General features: G+C 37.0%; 1 protein-coding gene and 1 non-coding gene across 2 annotated transcripts; one reads left to right on the top strand and one right to left on the bottom strand.

The window, feature by feature from the left end:
* Positions 1-2,859: 2,859 nt before the first annotated feature.
* On the bottom strand, positions 2,860-2,966 carry LOC119371023 (small nucleolar RNA R71). The gene has a single exon (XR_005178579.1). It is a non-coding gene; the product is annotated as a small nucleolar RNA R71 (small nucleolar RNA).
* Positions 2,967-5,026: 2,060 nt separating this feature from the next.
* Positions 5,027-8,498, top strand: LOC110009097 (uncharacterized). The gene is made up of 6 exons (XM_089725480.1): positions 5,027-6,173; positions 6,644-6,891; positions 6,993-7,078; positions 7,313-7,491; positions 7,585-7,946; positions 8,046-8,498. The coding sequence occupies exons 1-6, from the start codon at positions 5,027-5,029 to the stop codon at positions 8,496-8,498; spliced, it is 2,475 nt and encodes an 824-aa protein (XP_089581606.1).
* Positions 8,499-18,088: the final 9,590 nt, after the last annotated feature.

Below are 18,088 nucleotides of genomic sequence, written 5' to 3'. Positions count from 1 at the left end.
GATATGATATTAGTTACTTTTGGAATAATATCATTAAATTAAGAAATTTTCAGCATTTTTATTGTCTTGACCTTTGTTCGGTTTTTCAGGAATATCTGAAGTTGTAGGCCTCCAAACTAGAATCTGTTTGATTCATTGGAAAGATGAAACAAAACTCTACAAATGTCTAAAAGGATCAAATCCAGTTCAGCCTCAATGTTGATCAAAAGTAGCTCTGAATCCAGGAGAAATGTTTAGAATGATCATGCACAACACATTTCAGTGTTTAATTCATATCTGGATTTTTACATGTCCAAATACACTTAGCCTAAGCCCATTTGAACCTTAACAACCAGATCTACAATTGTTATGAAGACCACTAAGTAAAATGACATCATTTTGAGTGTTAAAAATGACAGACAATTTGATCTTTCTGCTGTAACGTATGTTGAAGACCTATTTTGGTGTTTTTACCATATCTTGAGCTGTGAGTATCCGTTTTGGGCGAATGATAGCTCGTTGGAAAGCTGAGAAGGAGATATTCAAGTCTTTTAGAGAGATTCAAAAATATAAGGGCTGAAAAAAGGGAGAGAAAACAAAACGAGAAGATTTTTAATTGATTGCTTTCAAAATCCCTAATTAATTGGGGATTTTCTGTTGTCTTTGAGAGGCTATAAAAGGAGTAATTTTGGGAGCAGCAAGATATTAAGGTTTTTACTTAGTTCATCATCTATTTTGAGTATCTTTCTTTATTCTTTTGTTTTAGTGATTGTAAGCCATGGGCATGAGTGGCTAATTTCTTAGTTCAATTCAAGGGATTCAACATCCATTTGTATATTTGTGAGAGATGTTCTTGCTTTAAATTGATTCTCTTTGAATATCTGTTGTTTCTTGCATTTAAGGTATTAGTTCTATTGAATGATTTGCTAAAAAGGCCTATTAGTCAATTATTTGTTATGATTACGTGCTATTTCATCTTCATAATCCGTAATTGTTGTGTAAGATTGAATTTTAGTAGAAATTAGGTTTTACTAATTATGTTTCAAGTTTTCGGTAATAATCTAAAGAAACAATAGGGTTGAATTAAACAATTTATGCTTTTTAAATTGTTATGCAAGTTTAACTACTTCCTGTTCTTAATGCTTTTATTAGATTGAAAAGGATTGCTTAATTCCGGTTCATTTAATAAATAGAGTTAATGAGGGTGCTAGGCTCAAATTAATGATAATAGGGAGGTCGGGGAATTTATCATGCTTGTTGGTAAGTTTCAGTTAAATATTCAAAGAATAATTTATTCATAATTTGTCTGTGATCATTTATGCATTGGATTACAGATCACCTTGAATTGAATGTTTGTTAGATTGAATTCCAATTTAAGTTTATTAGTTACTTTTCTTTTGATTACCTTGATTGAATTTCCACAAACCAACCCCCTTTTTTTCTTACAAAATAACACAAAATTCAAGATTTCAGTCTGTCACGCCCCGACTCTAATCACCAGAGGAATTGTCCGCTTTGGATCAAGCCAAATCCCCCATACAAGATTGGCAAGACCTGCACGGTTTTGTCCCGTAGGTGAAATGGGAAACTTCCCAGGAGGTCACCCATCCTAGGATTTCCGTTAAGCGAGCACGCTTAACCCTGGAGTTCTTCCAACTCTCCAGCCATTCCACCAAAAGACGCCTCTAATGATTAGTTTCCCCTTTTCGCGATTCATTCCTGTGTCCCGCATTCCACTACCCTAGCTAGCCTGCCATCCTAGGATCGCTTTGCCGGGTCGGGATGTCACAGGCCCACTAGCTTCCGCATGGTTCGTCCTCAAACCATACATCTACTGGAGGGGGTCCGGCTCTGATACCAACTGTCACGCCCGACTCTAATCACCAGAGAAATTGTCCGCTTTGGCCACGGGGACAAAACCAGCCACTGGGAAGTTTTCCATTTCACCTGTGGGACAAAACCGTGAGGGCAGGTGTTGGCCGGATTAGGCCGGGGCACAACCCCGTGGCCAAAGCGGACAATTCCTCTGGTGATTAGAGTCGGGCGTGACAGTTGGTGATTAGAGTCGGGGCGTGACACAGTCTTTAGGATTCGACCTGAATTCATCACTTCTATAGTTAAAATCAGTAATTAATTTTTGGTGGAATCGACAAACATCAAAATTTTGGCGCCGTTGCTGGGGACTGAAATTTGATTATATTTTGTGTTTTTATTTTTTTGTTAGGATATTATTCTTCTCTCTGTGTATTATTGTGGTTTTCAAGTTATGGTAAAAAATGCAGTATTGTGTTATTCACTGGAAAATTTTAGTCATTTGGTTTATGATAAGAAGGTCTCAATCTGATGATATTCTCTTTGATCCTGAAGTAGAGAAAATAGCTAAGCATCTGAGGAAATTAGCTAAACAAACTAAACAAGCTAATTTGAGTCAAGCTTCATCTAAACGAACGGTTACGGATAGTTCAAGCAATTCTCCGAGGAAATCAGTTTTAGAGTCAGATTCTGAAATTGAAACCATGGCTGCCATAACTTTAAAAGAATTGGCTACACCTGATCTAAACCAACAGCCTTTTGTGAATTCAATTTCCTAGTTTAGATGTTGCTTTTGAATTAAAGTTTGGACTAATTCATTTGTTGCCTAAGTTCCATGGTCTTTCAGGTGAGGATCCACATAAGCATTTGTAGGAGTTTCATGTGGTGTGTTCCAGCATGAAACCTCAAGGAGTTTCAGAGGAGCAAATTAAGCTTCGAGCTTTCCCTTTCTTATTGGAAGATAAAACTAAGGATTGGTTGTATTGCCTTCCTTCTGGATCCATCAACTCATGGAATGAGATGAAGCCAATGTTTCTAGAGAAGTAATTTCCTGCTTCTCGGGTTGCCAACATAAGAAAAGAAATTTGTGGCATTCAGCAGTACAATGAAGAAAGTTTGTATGAGTATTGGGAGTGGTTTAAAAAGTTATGTGCAAGCTGTCCTCATTATCAAATTCGTGAGCAGCTTTTGATCCAATATTTTTATAAAGGACTTCTACCAATGGACCGTAGTATGATAGATGCTGCTAGTGGAGGCACTTTGGTTAATAGGACACTATAGATGCAAGGAGGCTGATTGCTAACTGGCAGCAAAATCCCAGCAATTTGGAATGAGAATGAATCACATACCTAGAAAAGTTAATGAGGTAAGTACATCTAATATTGAGAAGCAAATTTGTGATTTAACTTCTTTAGTGAGGTAATTGGCTGGAAACATGCAAACTGTTAAAGCATGTGGAATTTGTTCTGCCGCGGGTCATGCTACTGACATATGTCCTACACTCCAAGAGGATGAATTAGTGCAGCATACCAACGCAGTAGGTAATTTTGGACAGCAACAACACAGGTATGATCCCTATTCTAATTCTTATAATCCAAGATGGTGAGATCATCCGAATTTGAGTTATGGGAATCAAACGATACAAAATCGATACCAGTAGCAGAGGCCACAAGTAAATCAATCGCCCTCCTCTTCCCAAAATCAAGGTATGTCACTTGATGAAATTGTTAAGGGTTTGGCTAACAATACACAACAATTTCAATAAAAGACTAGGAATAGCATTCAGAACATAGAGAAGCAAATTGGTCAGTTAGCTTCATCTATGAGTAAACTTGAAGCTCATGGTTCCGGTAAGCTTCCATCGCGAATAGTGATAAATCCCAGAGAAAATGCGAGTTTTATAAGTTTGCAAAGTGGGAGAGAAGTTGATAATCAAACTCTACGTGAGTCAACAAAAAAAAAAAAACAGCAAGGTGCAAAGGATTCTGAAGTTCCTGAAGTTAAGGTAAATTCTAAACTTAAAGTGAATGATGCTAATAATTATGTTCCTCCTCCATTTCCTAGTCCAAGACAAAAGAAGAAGAACAAGAGAAGGATATTTTAGAGATTTTCAGGAAAGTAGAGGTTAATATTGATACGGATCAAGGGAGCAAGATGAAGGATCCTCTAGTTCTACCTGCCAGGCCAATCACAAGAGCTCGTGCAACCAAGTTTCGAGCAGCCTTGAATGCATTTGTTCAAGAAAAAATCACATTGGAGCTTTAAGATCATAGTTATGCAAGATGTGAGATTGAACTTGAAGAAGCACCAAAGTTTGTTATGGTGCTTGAGGCATGCAAAGAGGCTGCCAATTGATGCATTTTACATGATTCTATACTTAGGCAAATTTAGGAGGATGTTATTTTATTATGAGCTTAAGTATGGGTTGTGTAGGGCCTCTAGCCCATTTGTCCTGTTTTGTTTAAATTCTTTTAGTGGACTTAATTAAGTAGCGTAAGGCGGGTTGGGCTTATTTTCTAGAGTTGGGCCAGCCCTAGATTAGTTAATGTTTAAGTCAGGCTTGTTTTTAATTAGTTAGCTTGGGCTTGTATTTAATTAAACCCATTTGGGCCACATTAGGTTTGGGCCTGGACTAGCTTAAGTTAATAGCTAAATTAGGTTTAGCTTAGGTTATTTATATTATGTTGTAAGAGCTGCACAGCAGCCAACTTGGAATTAATAAAAAACAAACGTTTTTTTCTTTGTTCTTTCAAGAACAGACCGTGTTCTTCATCATCGTATGAATAGAACCAAATCATCCTTAGTAATTAAGATTGTGAGTTCTACAAGATTAATTGCGCCAAGAATTTCAGAGTTGTTTTCAAGAGTAGTTGAAGGTAAGTTTCTGATTCTTGTTTTAAATTCCTTGCTTTCTCTCTTCAAGAGTACTTGGGGGTTTAAGGGATTGACAGGTACTTCCGTGATTGCATGCGTTTCGCTAGATTTTCCTTGTTGATTTGCAAGAGTACTTGTTAATTAGCTAGGGTCGCATTATCAAACAAACAAACAAATTCCCAGGTATGCTAAATTCCTTAAGGAATTATGTACTACAAAATGCAAATTGAGGAATAATGAAAAAGTCAGTGTTGGGGAAAATGTGTTAACATTAATTCAATGAAAATTACCCCCTAAGTGTAAGGATCTAGGTTCATTTTCTATCCCCTGCAAAATAGGTGATTCTAAATTTGAACGAGCAATGGCAGATTTAGGAGCATCTATTAATGTTATGTCATTTTCAGTTTTCCAAACTTTGAATTTGAATACTTTGAAGGAAACTAGTGTTATTATTCAATTGGCTTATCATTTTAATGCTTACGCAGTAGGAGTGGTTGAGGATGTTTTGGTGCAGGTTGGAGAATTAATTTTCCTAACAGATTTTTATATTTTAGATATTGGAGATAGTGTTCCCACATCAAATTCAGCTTTGATTTTATTTGAAGGACCTTTCCTAAAAATTGCCAAGACAAAACTTGATGTGGATGATGGTACCTTAACCATGGATTTTGATGGAGAAATTGTTAAATTTAATATTTTTGATGCCATGAAGTATCCTACTGATGTTCATTCTATTTTTTCTATCGATGTAATTGATACATTTGTGAAAGATGTCTTTGAGTTAAGCAAGGAGGATGAGTTAGAAGTGGTGATTAGTCAAGGAATTCATGAAGATAGTACCAATCAGCCACTAAGTGTAGAGGTTCAAGATGCAATAATGGCATTGCAGTCATTACCTTTAGTTCTAAAAAGGCATGAGGTTTCCAAGATTGACTTACATGATCACACAAAATTATTGCCTTCTATTGTAGATGCACCGATTCTTGAACTCAAACCGTTGCCTGGGCATTTGAAGTATATTTACTTGGGAGACAATGAGACACTTCCAATTATCATCTCGAGTAAGTTAATAAAGATTCAAGAAGAAAGATTGGCAAGAGTTTTGAGAATTCATAAAGAAGCTATTGGATGGACATTTGCTGACATCAAGGGTATAAGTCCATCAGTGTGTATGCATAGGATTTTGTTAGAAGATGATGTTGAACCAAGTAGAGAAGCTCAAAGGAGGTTGAACCCACAAATCATAGAAGTTATGAAGAAGGAAATTTTAAAGCTATTGGATGCCGGGGTTATTTATCCAATTCCAGATAGTAAATGGGTAAGTCCAGTTCAAGTAGTGCCAAAGAAATCAGGTGTCACTGTTGTAGCAAATCAATATAATGAGCTTGTTCCGACAAGGATTCAAAGTGGATGGCGAGTGTGCATAGGCTACCGCAAGCTAAATTCTTCAACAAGGAAGGACCATTTTCCATTACCATTCACTAATCAGATGCTTGAGCGGTTAGCAAGTAAGTTTTATTTTTGCTTTCTTGATGGCTTTTCAGGATATAATCAAGTTGTGATTGCACTAGAGGACCAAGAGAAGACTACCTTCACTTGTCCTTTTGGAACTTTTGCATTTAGAAGAATGTTGTTTAGACTTTGTAATGCACCTGCCACATTTTAGAGATGTATGGTGAGCATATTTTCAGATTTTATTGATAATTGCATTGAGGTGTTCATGGATGATTTTATTGTGTATGGTGATTTATTTGATGTAGGTTTACATAATTTAACTTTCTGTTCTTGAGCAATGCATTAAAAAAAAATCTTGTTTTGAATTATGAAAAGTGTCATTTTATGGTAGAATAAGGAATTGTTTTAGGGCATGTTGTTTCTAATAGGGGTATTGAAGTAGATAAGTCAAAGGTTGATTTAATTGTGAATTTACCTTACCCCACAACTGTAAGGGAATTGCGCTCTTTTCTTGGTCATGCAGGTTTCTACCGAAGGTTTAATAAAGATTTTTCTAAGATAGCAGTACCTTTATCTAGGCTCTTGCAACAAGATGTTACATTTGAGTTTGGTGAAGAGTGTAAGGAAGCTTTTGACAAGCTGAAGTCTACATTAACATCGCCTCCTATTATTCAGGCTCCTAACTGGACTATACCATTTGAAATTATGTGCGATGCGAGTAATTATGCGGTGGGAGTAGTTTTAAGGCAGCGTGTTGGGAAGCTTTTTCATGTGATTTATTATGCATCCAGAACATTAAATTCAGCTTAGCACAATTATTCCAAGACTAAAAAGTGTTTTTAGCTAATGTTTTTGCTTTAGATAAATTTCAGTTATATTTGGTTGGTTCTAAAGTGATTGTGTTTTTGGATCATGCAGCTTTGAAGTTTCTCTTGGCAAAGAAGGAAGCAAAACCAAGGTTAATTAGATGGATCCTCCTTTTGCAAGAATTTGATCTTTAAATTAAAGACAAGAAAGGTGCTGAGAACCTGGTAGTAGATCATTTGAGCAGGTTAGTGATAGAAGAGGATCCAATTCCTCTATAAGAATTATGTCCTGATGAGCAATTATTCAAACTACAAGGTATGATCCCTTGGTATGCTGACTTGGTAAATTATTTGGTTACTAAGACTATGCCTTCTGATTTAAGCAGAGCTAAAAAAGAGAAATTGAAAAGTGAGTCTAGGTATTATGTGTGGGATGAACCATACTTGTGGATATTTTGTTCTGATCAAATTATTAGGAGGTGTGTTCCTGATAATGAGATTAAATCAATTCTTGCTTTTTGTCATGCATTTGCATGTGGAGGTCATTTTGGACTTAAGAGAACAGGTAGGAAGATAGTAGATTATGGTTTTTATTGGCCTACCATATTTCGTGATGCTTATATTTTCTGCAAAAATTGTGAACAATGTCAAAAAACAGGAAATATATCCTGTAGGAATGAAATGATTCAAACCCCAATACTTGTATGTGAGATTTTTAATGTGTGGGGTATTGATTTTATGGGTCCATTTCCTTCTTCTTTTGGTTTTATTTATATATTACTTGCTGTTGATTATGTTTCTAAATGGGTGGAAGCTAAAGCCACCAGAACAAATGATTATAAAGCTGTTGTAGATTTTATCAAGTCAAATATTTTTAGCAGATTTGGAATTCCTAGAGCTTTAATCAGTGAAAGAGGCACTCGTTTTTGTAATAGAGCTGTGGAGGCATTATTAAAGAGATATGGTGTTTTTCATAAATTATCTACAGCTTATCATCCTCAAACAAGTGGGCAGGCTGAGGTATCAAACTGAGAGGTGCGGTCTGTCCTAGAGAAGACAGTGAAGCCGATTATAAAGGATTGAAGCCTTAGACTTGATGATGCTTTGTGGGCTTATAAGACTGCCTATAAGACACCCATAGGTATGTCCCCTTATAGGTTGGTCTTTGGTAAGATGTGTCACCTTTCTGTTGAGATAGAACATAAGGCTTATTGGGCTGTTAGACATTGTAATTTGAATTTGGATACTGCTGGTGTGGAAAGGAAGTTACAGTTACAGGAATTAGAAGAAATTCGACTTGAGGCTTATGAGAATTCTATGATTTATAAAGAAAAGACAAAGGCATTTCATGATAAACTGATTTTAAGGAAGCAATTTGTGGTTGGGCAAAAAGTTTTATTGTATAGTTCTAGATTGAAGTTAATGCCTGGAAAGTTGCGTTCACGTTGGATTGGACCCTTTATTGTTACTAATGTGTTTTCTTTTGATGTTGTTGAAATTCAAAGTTTAGGAACTAACAAGGTGTTCAAAGTTAACGGTCATAGACTCAAGCCATTTTATGAGGGGTTTTAAGAGCATTCATTGGAGGAGATCAAATTGAGTGACCCAGTTTATTTGAATTGAAGAGTTTTGCTGTGACTTTGTCGAGCTAACGACGATAAAAAAAAGTGCTGCTTGGGAGGTAACCCATGGTGGCTAGCCTCCGCAATAAGATTTGTTTTCTTTTTCCTCTATTTATTTATATTTTTTATTTTATTTATTGGGGACAATAAATGAACTAAGTGTGGGGAAGGGGATTAGAGTTTGAAATCTGAAATATTAGGTGCTGAAATTCACTCTAAATGACTGATTAGGTGGCTGAATGGGTAAATTTTTGGAACAATTCTTTGAGAAATTGAAAGACTTTCTTGATTAGTTTGGTAAAGTTAACTTGATTAGCTATTATCTCTTGTGCATTTAGAATAACTTGTTGAATTTGGTGATTCTTTTTGACATAAGATTTGAGGCTTAAATTAAAAATGGTGAAATTTCTAAATTTCTTGATTATAATTCATAACCATTACCTTTATAATTCTTGTATAAACTGCTTGGGAATAGAAATGAGAATTGTGCGTGTGTTTACTTTTGAATTTAAGATTACTAAATTGTTTAAAAAAAAAACCAGAAAAAATACTAAAAAAAATAATAATAAGAAAATAAAATGAGCAGTTGGTTTACTCCGCTGTCCGGTAATTGATAAAGAGTAGTGTTAGTAGCCACTTGAGTTTATGACTCCAAGTAGCCGAGTATGGGTATCACCAATATGTGTCCACCCGCCGAAAGGATGATGACATCTCAGGCAAGACAATAATGCTCAAAATTAATTAAACAGTAATAATAATAATAATAATAAATTCCAGCATTCCTATTTAATTTTTGTGTGATTTGCAAGACTTTCTGTGACCTGGCAAATTATCAAATAATTCTTCAAGTAATGGTTTAATTGATATGAAACTTTAATTGCATGCTTTAAATCACAATGTTCGAACCTCATCTTTTGTGTTAGGAAGAATTTAAATTCAACTCTTTATTCTCTATGGATTTCATATATGCTTATTCAACTTAACTTTACTTTGTAATTAAGATAGTTTTTTTTTTTTTTTTTTTTTTTTTTTTTTTTTTTGAGGATTGTAAAGAGTTGGATGAATTTTCTTTTTGAGTAGGTTGATAAGTTAAGTCATGCTTGAGGACAAGCATGGAATAAGTGTGGGGAATTTGATATGTGCATAAGTTGTTACTTTTATTCTCAATATTTTTGGTATTTCTGAATTATTTTTAAGTTTAACTTAGTTGGTTAGACAATTTTTATCAATTAGACATGATCTTAGTTACTTTTGGAATAATATCATTAAATTAAGAAATTTCCCGCATTTTTATTGTCTTGACTTTGTTCGGTTTTTCAAGAATATCTGAAGTTGTAGGCCTCCAAACTAGAATCCGTTTGATTCATTGGAATAAAAGGATCAAAATCCAGTTCAGCCTCAATGTTGATCAAAAGTAGCTCTAAATCCAGGAGAAATGTTTAGAATGAGCATGCATAGTAGGTTTCAGTGTTTAATTCATATTTGGAGTTTTACATGTCCAAATAAACTCAGCCTAGTCCCATTTGAACCTTAACAGCCAGCTCTACAATTGTTATGAAGACCACTAAGCGAAATGATGTCGTTTTGAGTGTTAAAAATGACAGACAAGTTGATCATTCTGCTGTAACATATGTTGAAGACCTATTTCGGTGTTTTTACCATATCTTGAGCTGTGAGTATCCGTTTTAGGCGAATGATAGCTCGTTGGAAAGATGAGAAGGAGATCTTCAAGTTTGTTGAAGAATTAGAGAGAGATTCGAAAAGAGAAGGGTTGAAAAAAAGGGAGATATATCAGAACGAGAAGATTTTCAATTGATTGCTTTCAAAATCCCTAATTAATTGTGGATTTCTGTGAATACTCAAATTTTGAGGCTCAAGGAAATGTGGAAAATAACATGGGAGACTCATCGGTGCATCCTAAACGGGGTAACTTGAAGACATTCCTAGGCTTCTAATGTTGTTGGTGGCGTGTGAAACTCTTTAAATGGAGGAAAGCACGCCTGCTACAGTGCCGTGCCAATCAGTTTGACTTTGCTACAGTAAATTTGACTTTGCTTCAGTTTGACTTTGCTACAGTTGCTACATTGAAGCAGTCCGGACTGCAAATAGTTCGGCCGGACCGGAGGCCATTTTGGAAACTCACCGAAAGTATGCCAATATGGTACTTAAAACGTCCGGGATGTCGCGAGGATCGCTGAACAGGTCCCGGAATATTTTTCGGAGGTCCGAAACTCCCGAAAAATCCTCCGGAGTGAAAGGCACAAGGGGCCACCGCCGGCCACCGGCGGCAGCAGCCGCCCTCAGTGGCCGCCCACCGCGGCGGCAGTTGCCGCCGGCACCGGAGGCAGCGGCCGCCCTCAGCGGCCGCCTTCGGTGGCCGCCGGCCAGGGCGGCAGCGGCCGCCCTCAGGTGGCCGCCCGCCGCGGCGGCAGCGGCCGCCCTAGGCCCGTTTTTGGCCTATAAATAGCCCTCTACCCCCTCCATTTTGACTACCCCTGTCTGTGTTGACGGACGATCCTTCTCCCTCACAATTTTTGTGATTCTTTTACCGCTTTTTGCATTTTTAATTCAGTTTTTTATTATTTATTTTTGTGTGTTGTGATACTTGGTCGCTAAAATTAAACAAATTTTAATTAATTAATATTCCCCAAACGAGGAGCTAAACCTGGAGTTAAGAAGTGGCCGTCGATTAAATCAGGTACATAAACTAAACTCTGCCTATTTAATTTTAGCACTTCATGCATATTCTTCTTCTACTCCAATTCTGAATTAAAATTGTTGCATAAACGCATTCATGTCATCAATTCGACAAATAAACTGTCTCAATTAAAATATGATTATGCTTAAATGCCTGATTAATTAATAATCGTGGTATTAAAGTCTAAATCCGACAATATTGGCTAAAGTGCCTAGTTAATCAATAATTACGGTGTAACTGCCTTTATTTCGAACAATTTGCCTAAAAGTCCAATTAATCAATAATTGTGGCTAACGGTCTCATTCAATCACGTTTTAGCGATAAATCGCTTAAAATCAACCATTTTTGGCAAAATGCCTTAAAATCACCAATTTTGGCTCAAAGCCTTAAAATCACCAATTTTGGCTCAAAGCCTTAAAATCACCACTTTTGGCAAAATGCCTTTAAATCAATCAATTTTGGCTAAAAGCCTTAAAATCAACAATTTTGGCGACAAATCGCCCGACAAAACCATTTTCGGCAATAATAAGCCCGAACACCAATTTTGGCGACAATCGCCCAATCGCATCAATTTTGGCAACAAATTGCCTAAATCAATCAATTTTGGCTAAAAGCCTTAAAATCAACAATTTTGGCAACAAATCGCCCGACAAAACCATTTTCGGCAATAATAGGCTCGAACACCAATTTTGGCAATAATAAGCCCAAACATCAATTTTGGCGACAAATCGCCCGAGAACCATTTTTGGCACAAATGCCTTAAAACCAACACTTTTGGCGACGAACGCCTAATCGAATCAATCAATCCTTTGGCAAAATGCCTAAACAAAATGCACGAAGCATACACACACTCATGCATTAAGCATACCCATTCAAAGCCCTTTTAAAAAGGCCTATCGAACTACGTTGACTTTGATCTTCCATTCAAACGGAAGTACGTAGGCACGTTCGGGATTTAACCCCGGGTGGCAAGTCGAAATCACTTAAACATTTCATTAGTCCATCATTCACCTTGCAAAACATTCATTCATTGGTTAGTTCATCAGCATGACATAGTCTCGGGATCCACCTCGGGTTCGCAGACTGTGCCTTAAACATTGGGATAATTAATCTAGTAACTAGGTTAATTAAAATTGGAGTCACTTAGGGTTTTTTCCTAGTTTACCCTAAAATAATTAAACAAGGTGGCGACTCACACACTCACATGCATTTCTTCCTTTTGTCATATGCATCACATGCCTATGCCTCCGGGGGAAGGGGTTCACAATTTCCTGTTGTCTTTGAGAGGCTATAAAAGGAGTAATTTTGGAAGCAGCAAGATATTAAGGTTTTTACTTAGTTCATCATCTATTTTGAGTATCTTTCTTTATTCTTTTATTTTAGTGATTGTAAGCCATGGGCATGAGTGGCTAATTTCTTAGTTCAATTCAAGGGATTCAACATCCATTTGTATATTTGTGAGATATGTTCTTACTTTAAATTGATTCTCTTTGAATATCTATTGTTTCTTGCATTTAAGGTGTTAGTTCTATTCAATGATTTGCTAAAAAGGCATATTAGTCAATTATTTGGTATGATAAAGTGCTATTTCATCTTCATAATCCGTAATTGTTGTGTAAGATTAAATGTTAGTAGCAATTAGGTTTTACTAATTATATTCCAAATTTTCGGTAATAATCTAAAGAAACAATAGGGTTGAATTAAACAATTTATGCTTTTTAAATTGTTATGCAAGTTTAACTAATTCCTGTTCTTAATGCTTTTATTAGATTGAAAAGGATTGCTTAATTCCGGTTTATTTAATAATTAGAGTTAATGTGGGTGCTGGGCTCAAATTAATGATAATAGGGAAGTCACGGAATTTATCATGCTTGTTGGTAAGTTTCAGTTAAGTATTCAAAGAATAATTAATTCATAATTTGTTTGTGATCATTTATGCATTGGATTACAAATCACCTTGAATTGAATGTTTGTTAGATTGAATTCCAATTTAAGTTTATTAGTTACTTTTCTTTTGATTACCTTGATTGAATTTCCACAAACCAACTGTGACATCCTATTGAATCGAGTCATTGCATTTAGGGAGTCGAGTCGAGTCGAGCCAAACTAGAACCCGGTTGAGCTATTTAAATCCAGAGTGGGGTAGAATGGGATGTAACTTAAATAAGTAAAAGAAGTGGACTTACTTGATTGAAACAAAAAGATCAAAGTATAAGGAGTAGGACTTACTTGCACTAAAATATAAAGTTGAGGTATTAAAATGTAACATGTGGAAAATGTAGGTATTATTTGGTAATTTTAACATACAATTAAAGTGATAGTTGGGAAGTATACGAGACTTTCATTTCAGTTTGCTTTTTTCATTTTCTTCATCTTCATCTTCAACGTCTTCTTCATCTTCATCTTCCTCTTTATCTCCTTCATTTTTCTCTTCATCTCCTTCCTTTCTCCATCAATTTTCATGTGATTTAAACACTACATTCAACCTAGACCTTTATCCAAGTAAGTAGCCTTTCTTAAATTTCATACTTGTGTGATATTTAGATGATTTATAAGAGTTATTATGTATAGGAGAGGGGAGCTCAAAGTTGGAGGAAAAGGAAGCTAAGAAGAAGATTTAAAGCCTTTTTGGTTGAAGGTTTGATATCTCTTTTAGTTTTTCACATTGTCTTGCATGAACACTTGTGTAGTGTGTTGATAAGGCAAAGATATGTTGCTGAATGTTGAATTAGAGGTCTGTAAATGGTGATAAAGCATGGGATGAATTGAATGAATGAAGTAGATATTGAATTCATGCTGAACCAGGTTTGTTGAACCACTGACCAGTAACTTCACCCTGAGTTTGACTCTGTTTAACGATGGAATTAGGAAGTGGTATAGAAGAGTTATTTGTTCCTCTATGTTTTATCTATCTATGAGTTTTTGAATCACCTCAATTGGACTTATAAATTGAAAGATATGACTAAAATAGTACAGACTATGCAGGCTGGACACCAACAGTCTGGGCGGACTGGAAGTTGCTAATTTAGGTAAATATTTGACTACCTTACCAACGTAATTAAGAGATGTAGTAGAAGAAACATTTGTGCCCTAATGTGTTAGCTAACCATAGAATGTAGAATCACCTAAATTGGAGGTATAAATTGAGATCTGTGACCAAAATAGTATAACCTGTGCAGGCTGGCAACTAACAGCTGGGCAGACTGGCAGTTGCTACTTGAGCTCAATGTTTGACTACCTTACCAACGTAATTAAGAGATGTGGTAGAAGAAAAATTTGTAGCCTAATGTGTTAGCTAACCATATAATGTAGAATCACCTAAATTGGAGTTATAAATTGAGAGATATGACCAGAATAGTACAGACTATGCAGGCTGGAAACCAACAGCTGGGCAGACTGGCAGTTGCTACCTGAGCTCAATATTTGACTACCTTACCAACGTAATTAAGAGATGTGATAGAAGACAAAGTTGTAACTTAATGTGTTAGCTAACAATAGAATTTAGAATTACTGCAATTGGACTTATGAATACAGAGTTATGCTAGAATTTGTGAAACATGTACAGGCTGCCCTGTCAGATTTCAAGGTTACATTAGAAATGATGTTAGGATGTATATGTAGCTTCATGTAGCCTAAGATTAGTACTGAATTTGAACTGAGTTGAGTTAAATTAACAGCAATAAATTCCTTAATCTGACCGGTAGAAATAAGGTAGTTAATGATTGGTACAAGTTGCATCGCGGGTGCATCAATTAGATTTCCATGCAAATTAGTTTACAAATTATCAATTGTGTGCATTTACTTCTATTTATCTATGAAATCCTCTTAAAGCATGAAACAGGTTAGAAACATACAGAATGAGAAAACATACAGGTAAACAGTATGGTTTATGAATTTGATGAAGAATTTAATATTCTTTTGTTTTGTATTATTGAAATACCAATAATATGCTCCATTGAGGTCAGGCAGAAACCACGTAGATAAGACTATGTCGCGACATAGGATAGCAGATCTGCGCCCCATACAGTTTGGTACTCCAGCTACAGGCTGTTGAGTGTATATGATTTATATACGGGCCATAGCAGCCCAGCCATACAGTATTCATCCAGTTTCATACAGTATTCATACAGTTCTTCTTATCTCTTGGGTTTCACTATAACCTTATGGAGCCATACAGTTATGAGATTATATTGTGTTTTCACTTATATGATGTTGACTAAAAATTTCCTAAGTCATACAGCATAATGAACAGCAAGTAAACTACTGAAAGTCTAATGCAATGTGTGCTTATATGTTTATCATACCTTGATATCATGTGATATGTGTGCTTGCATGTTTATTTCTAAGTTGAGATATCCACTGAGCTTTATTTGCTCAGCGAGTTACTTGTTTAACTCGTAGGTTTTGGAACTGGACCATAAAGAGTCATCTTACAACTGCTGCAGTTCATCTTTGGAAGACCCAGTCTTCAGGGTAGCTACTTAATTTGATATTTTGGTTTTGTCTATACTTATCATGGCATGTACAGGGCATATAGTGGGCCCATTTCATTTTGGAAACTAGTTTTGTAACAACCCAGCCCTTGTGTGATATTGTCCGCTTTGCAACCCGCCCAAAAGGCCTCACACAAGTTCAAGACTGCCACCCTTTATGTACATTACTTCCACCTTGTGCTTAGTCGATGTGGGATTTGCCTAAGGTGTTACAAGTTTAATGTCTTGTAACTATTAAGTACATATCTATATATATAAATCATGTAAAAAGCAACAGCTTGACATCATATTCAGCATACAGAATGATATTAGCATGAAAGGACATAGGTTCAACCAGATTGTAGCGTCTCGGCTCGGTTCATTCGAGTTAGCGGGTGGACCGGGAAGGGATGTTACAAATTTTGGTATCAGAGCCCTAGGTTTAGTTTCCCCGGGCTTGAATGCATATGTCAGTATAGTGTACATGCCATGTCTACCCTGATGAACTAAGCAGTTGTTGTTCTTTTAGGAGGATGTCACAGGAAGGTGAGAGCGAGTCACACGCCTCCAGAGCAGTGGAGGGTGAGGCTCCAGTAGCACCAGGTCAGGAGGTGCTGTTAAAGCAACTTGCGGATACTTTTAGACAGATTCCAGGGGTGGTACACCAGGCACCAGTGGTATTAGACAGAGAAAGAAAGCCACCATTAGAAAAGCTTAGAAAATATGGTGCGAAAGAATTCAGAGCTAGCAAGAATGACAGTCCAGAGACAGCTGAGTATTGGTTAGATGGTACTTTGAGAGTCTTGGAGCAGTTACAGTGTACATCAGAGGACAAGTTGATTTGTGCCACGTCATTACTGATAGATGAGGCGTACACATGGTGGAATACTGTTCAGCAGAGAGTACCAGCAGAGTAGCGTACCTGGCAATTCTTTTTGGATGAATTCAAGAAAAAGTTTATTACAGAGGCTTACCTTGACGCTAGAAGGAAGGAATTCTTATACCTTAGGCAGAACAGAATGTCAGTTACAGAATATGAAAGAGAATTCACTAGACTCAGCAGGTATGGTGACCGGATAGTGGCTACAGAGGCAGAGAGGTGTAAAAAGTTCCAGGAAGGCCTGAACGATGAGATTCAAATGGGAGTGGTAGCTTCCAGAGTCAGAGAGTTCTCAGCTTTGGTAGAGGCAGCTCAGGAGATAGAACGAATTCAGGCCAATCAGCGTACCAGACGCCAGCGATCTCAGCAGAAGAGAGACCAAACTCAGAGTGCACCCAGTACATACCAGCCGGAGAGCAAGAGATTCAGAGGTGCTAGTATTTCAGCTGGTCCTAGGCGTCCCTTTAGCCAAAGCACAACTAGGGGTGCTAACGCGCCAGCGGTATCAGTCGTGGCTAGTTCTGCTGGTGGTAGTCGAGGGTTAGGCAGAGGAACTGGTAGAGGTGCAGGGTCAGATGGTTATACTTTTCCACCTTGTGAGCATTGTGGCAGACGGCATGGTGGAGATTGTTGGTTGGTGACTGGTAAATGTTGGATATGCGGAGCATCAGACCATCAGAAGAAGGATTGTCCTAAAAGGGCAAAAGTTCCTACACAGTTCAGAGCAGGTCGAGGTAGAGGTGAGAGCTCCGGAGGGCAGAGACAGCAGTCAGAGACTGTGGACAGACCCGATACCAGAGTTCCAGCAGGGTCTATGCTATGCGAGCCAAGGAAGATGAGGAAGCTCCAGATGTCATAGTTGGTGCGTTTTCTTTATTTGATCATACAGTTTATGCTTTAATTGATCCTGGATCATCACATTCATACCTTAGCGTACCTAAACAATGGGTTAAAGGGTTAGCAATTGAGCATGTGAGTCAGGGTATTTTGGTTACTAATCCCTTAGGCGATACAGTAAAAACCCATACAGTGGTCAAAGGATGTCCAATTGTTATTCATGGAAAGGAGTTTCCAGGAGATCTTATGGAGTTGCCATTTAGAGAATTGATGTTATTCTGGGTATGGATTGGCTATCCAGACATCAGGCTATAGTTGATTGTGCAAAGAAAAGGGTGACATTATATACAACAGTAGGGGAAGAGATTATAATAGTTGGGAAACGACGAGATTTTCTGGGTAATGTGATATCAGCCATGGCAGCAAAAAGATTAATTCAAAAGGGTTGTGAAGCATATTTGGTATGTGCATTGACAGCAGAGAAGGAAAAGACAAAAATACAAGACATACCAACAGTGTGTGATTATCCAGACGTATTTCCAGAAGAGTTACCAGGGTTACCACCAAGGAGGGAAGTGGAGTTTACCATAGATGTCTATCCTGGAGCAGCACCAGTATCAATTGCACCTTACAGAATGGCACCAGTGGAGCTA

The sequence above is a fragment of the Jatropha curcas genome, chromosome 8 (assembly GCF_041381405.1).
Source record: "Jatropha curcas cultivar XTBG-Jc1 chromosome 8, XTBG_Jcur_1.0, whole genome shotgun sequence".
In the NCBI taxonomy this organism is placed as follows: domain Eukaryota; kingdom Viridiplantae; phylum Streptophyta; class Magnoliopsida; order Malpighiales; family Euphorbiaceae; genus Jatropha; species Jatropha curcas.
Note: the sequence above shows the minus strand (reverse complement) of the source record. Positions and strands in the feature narration are given on the sequence as shown.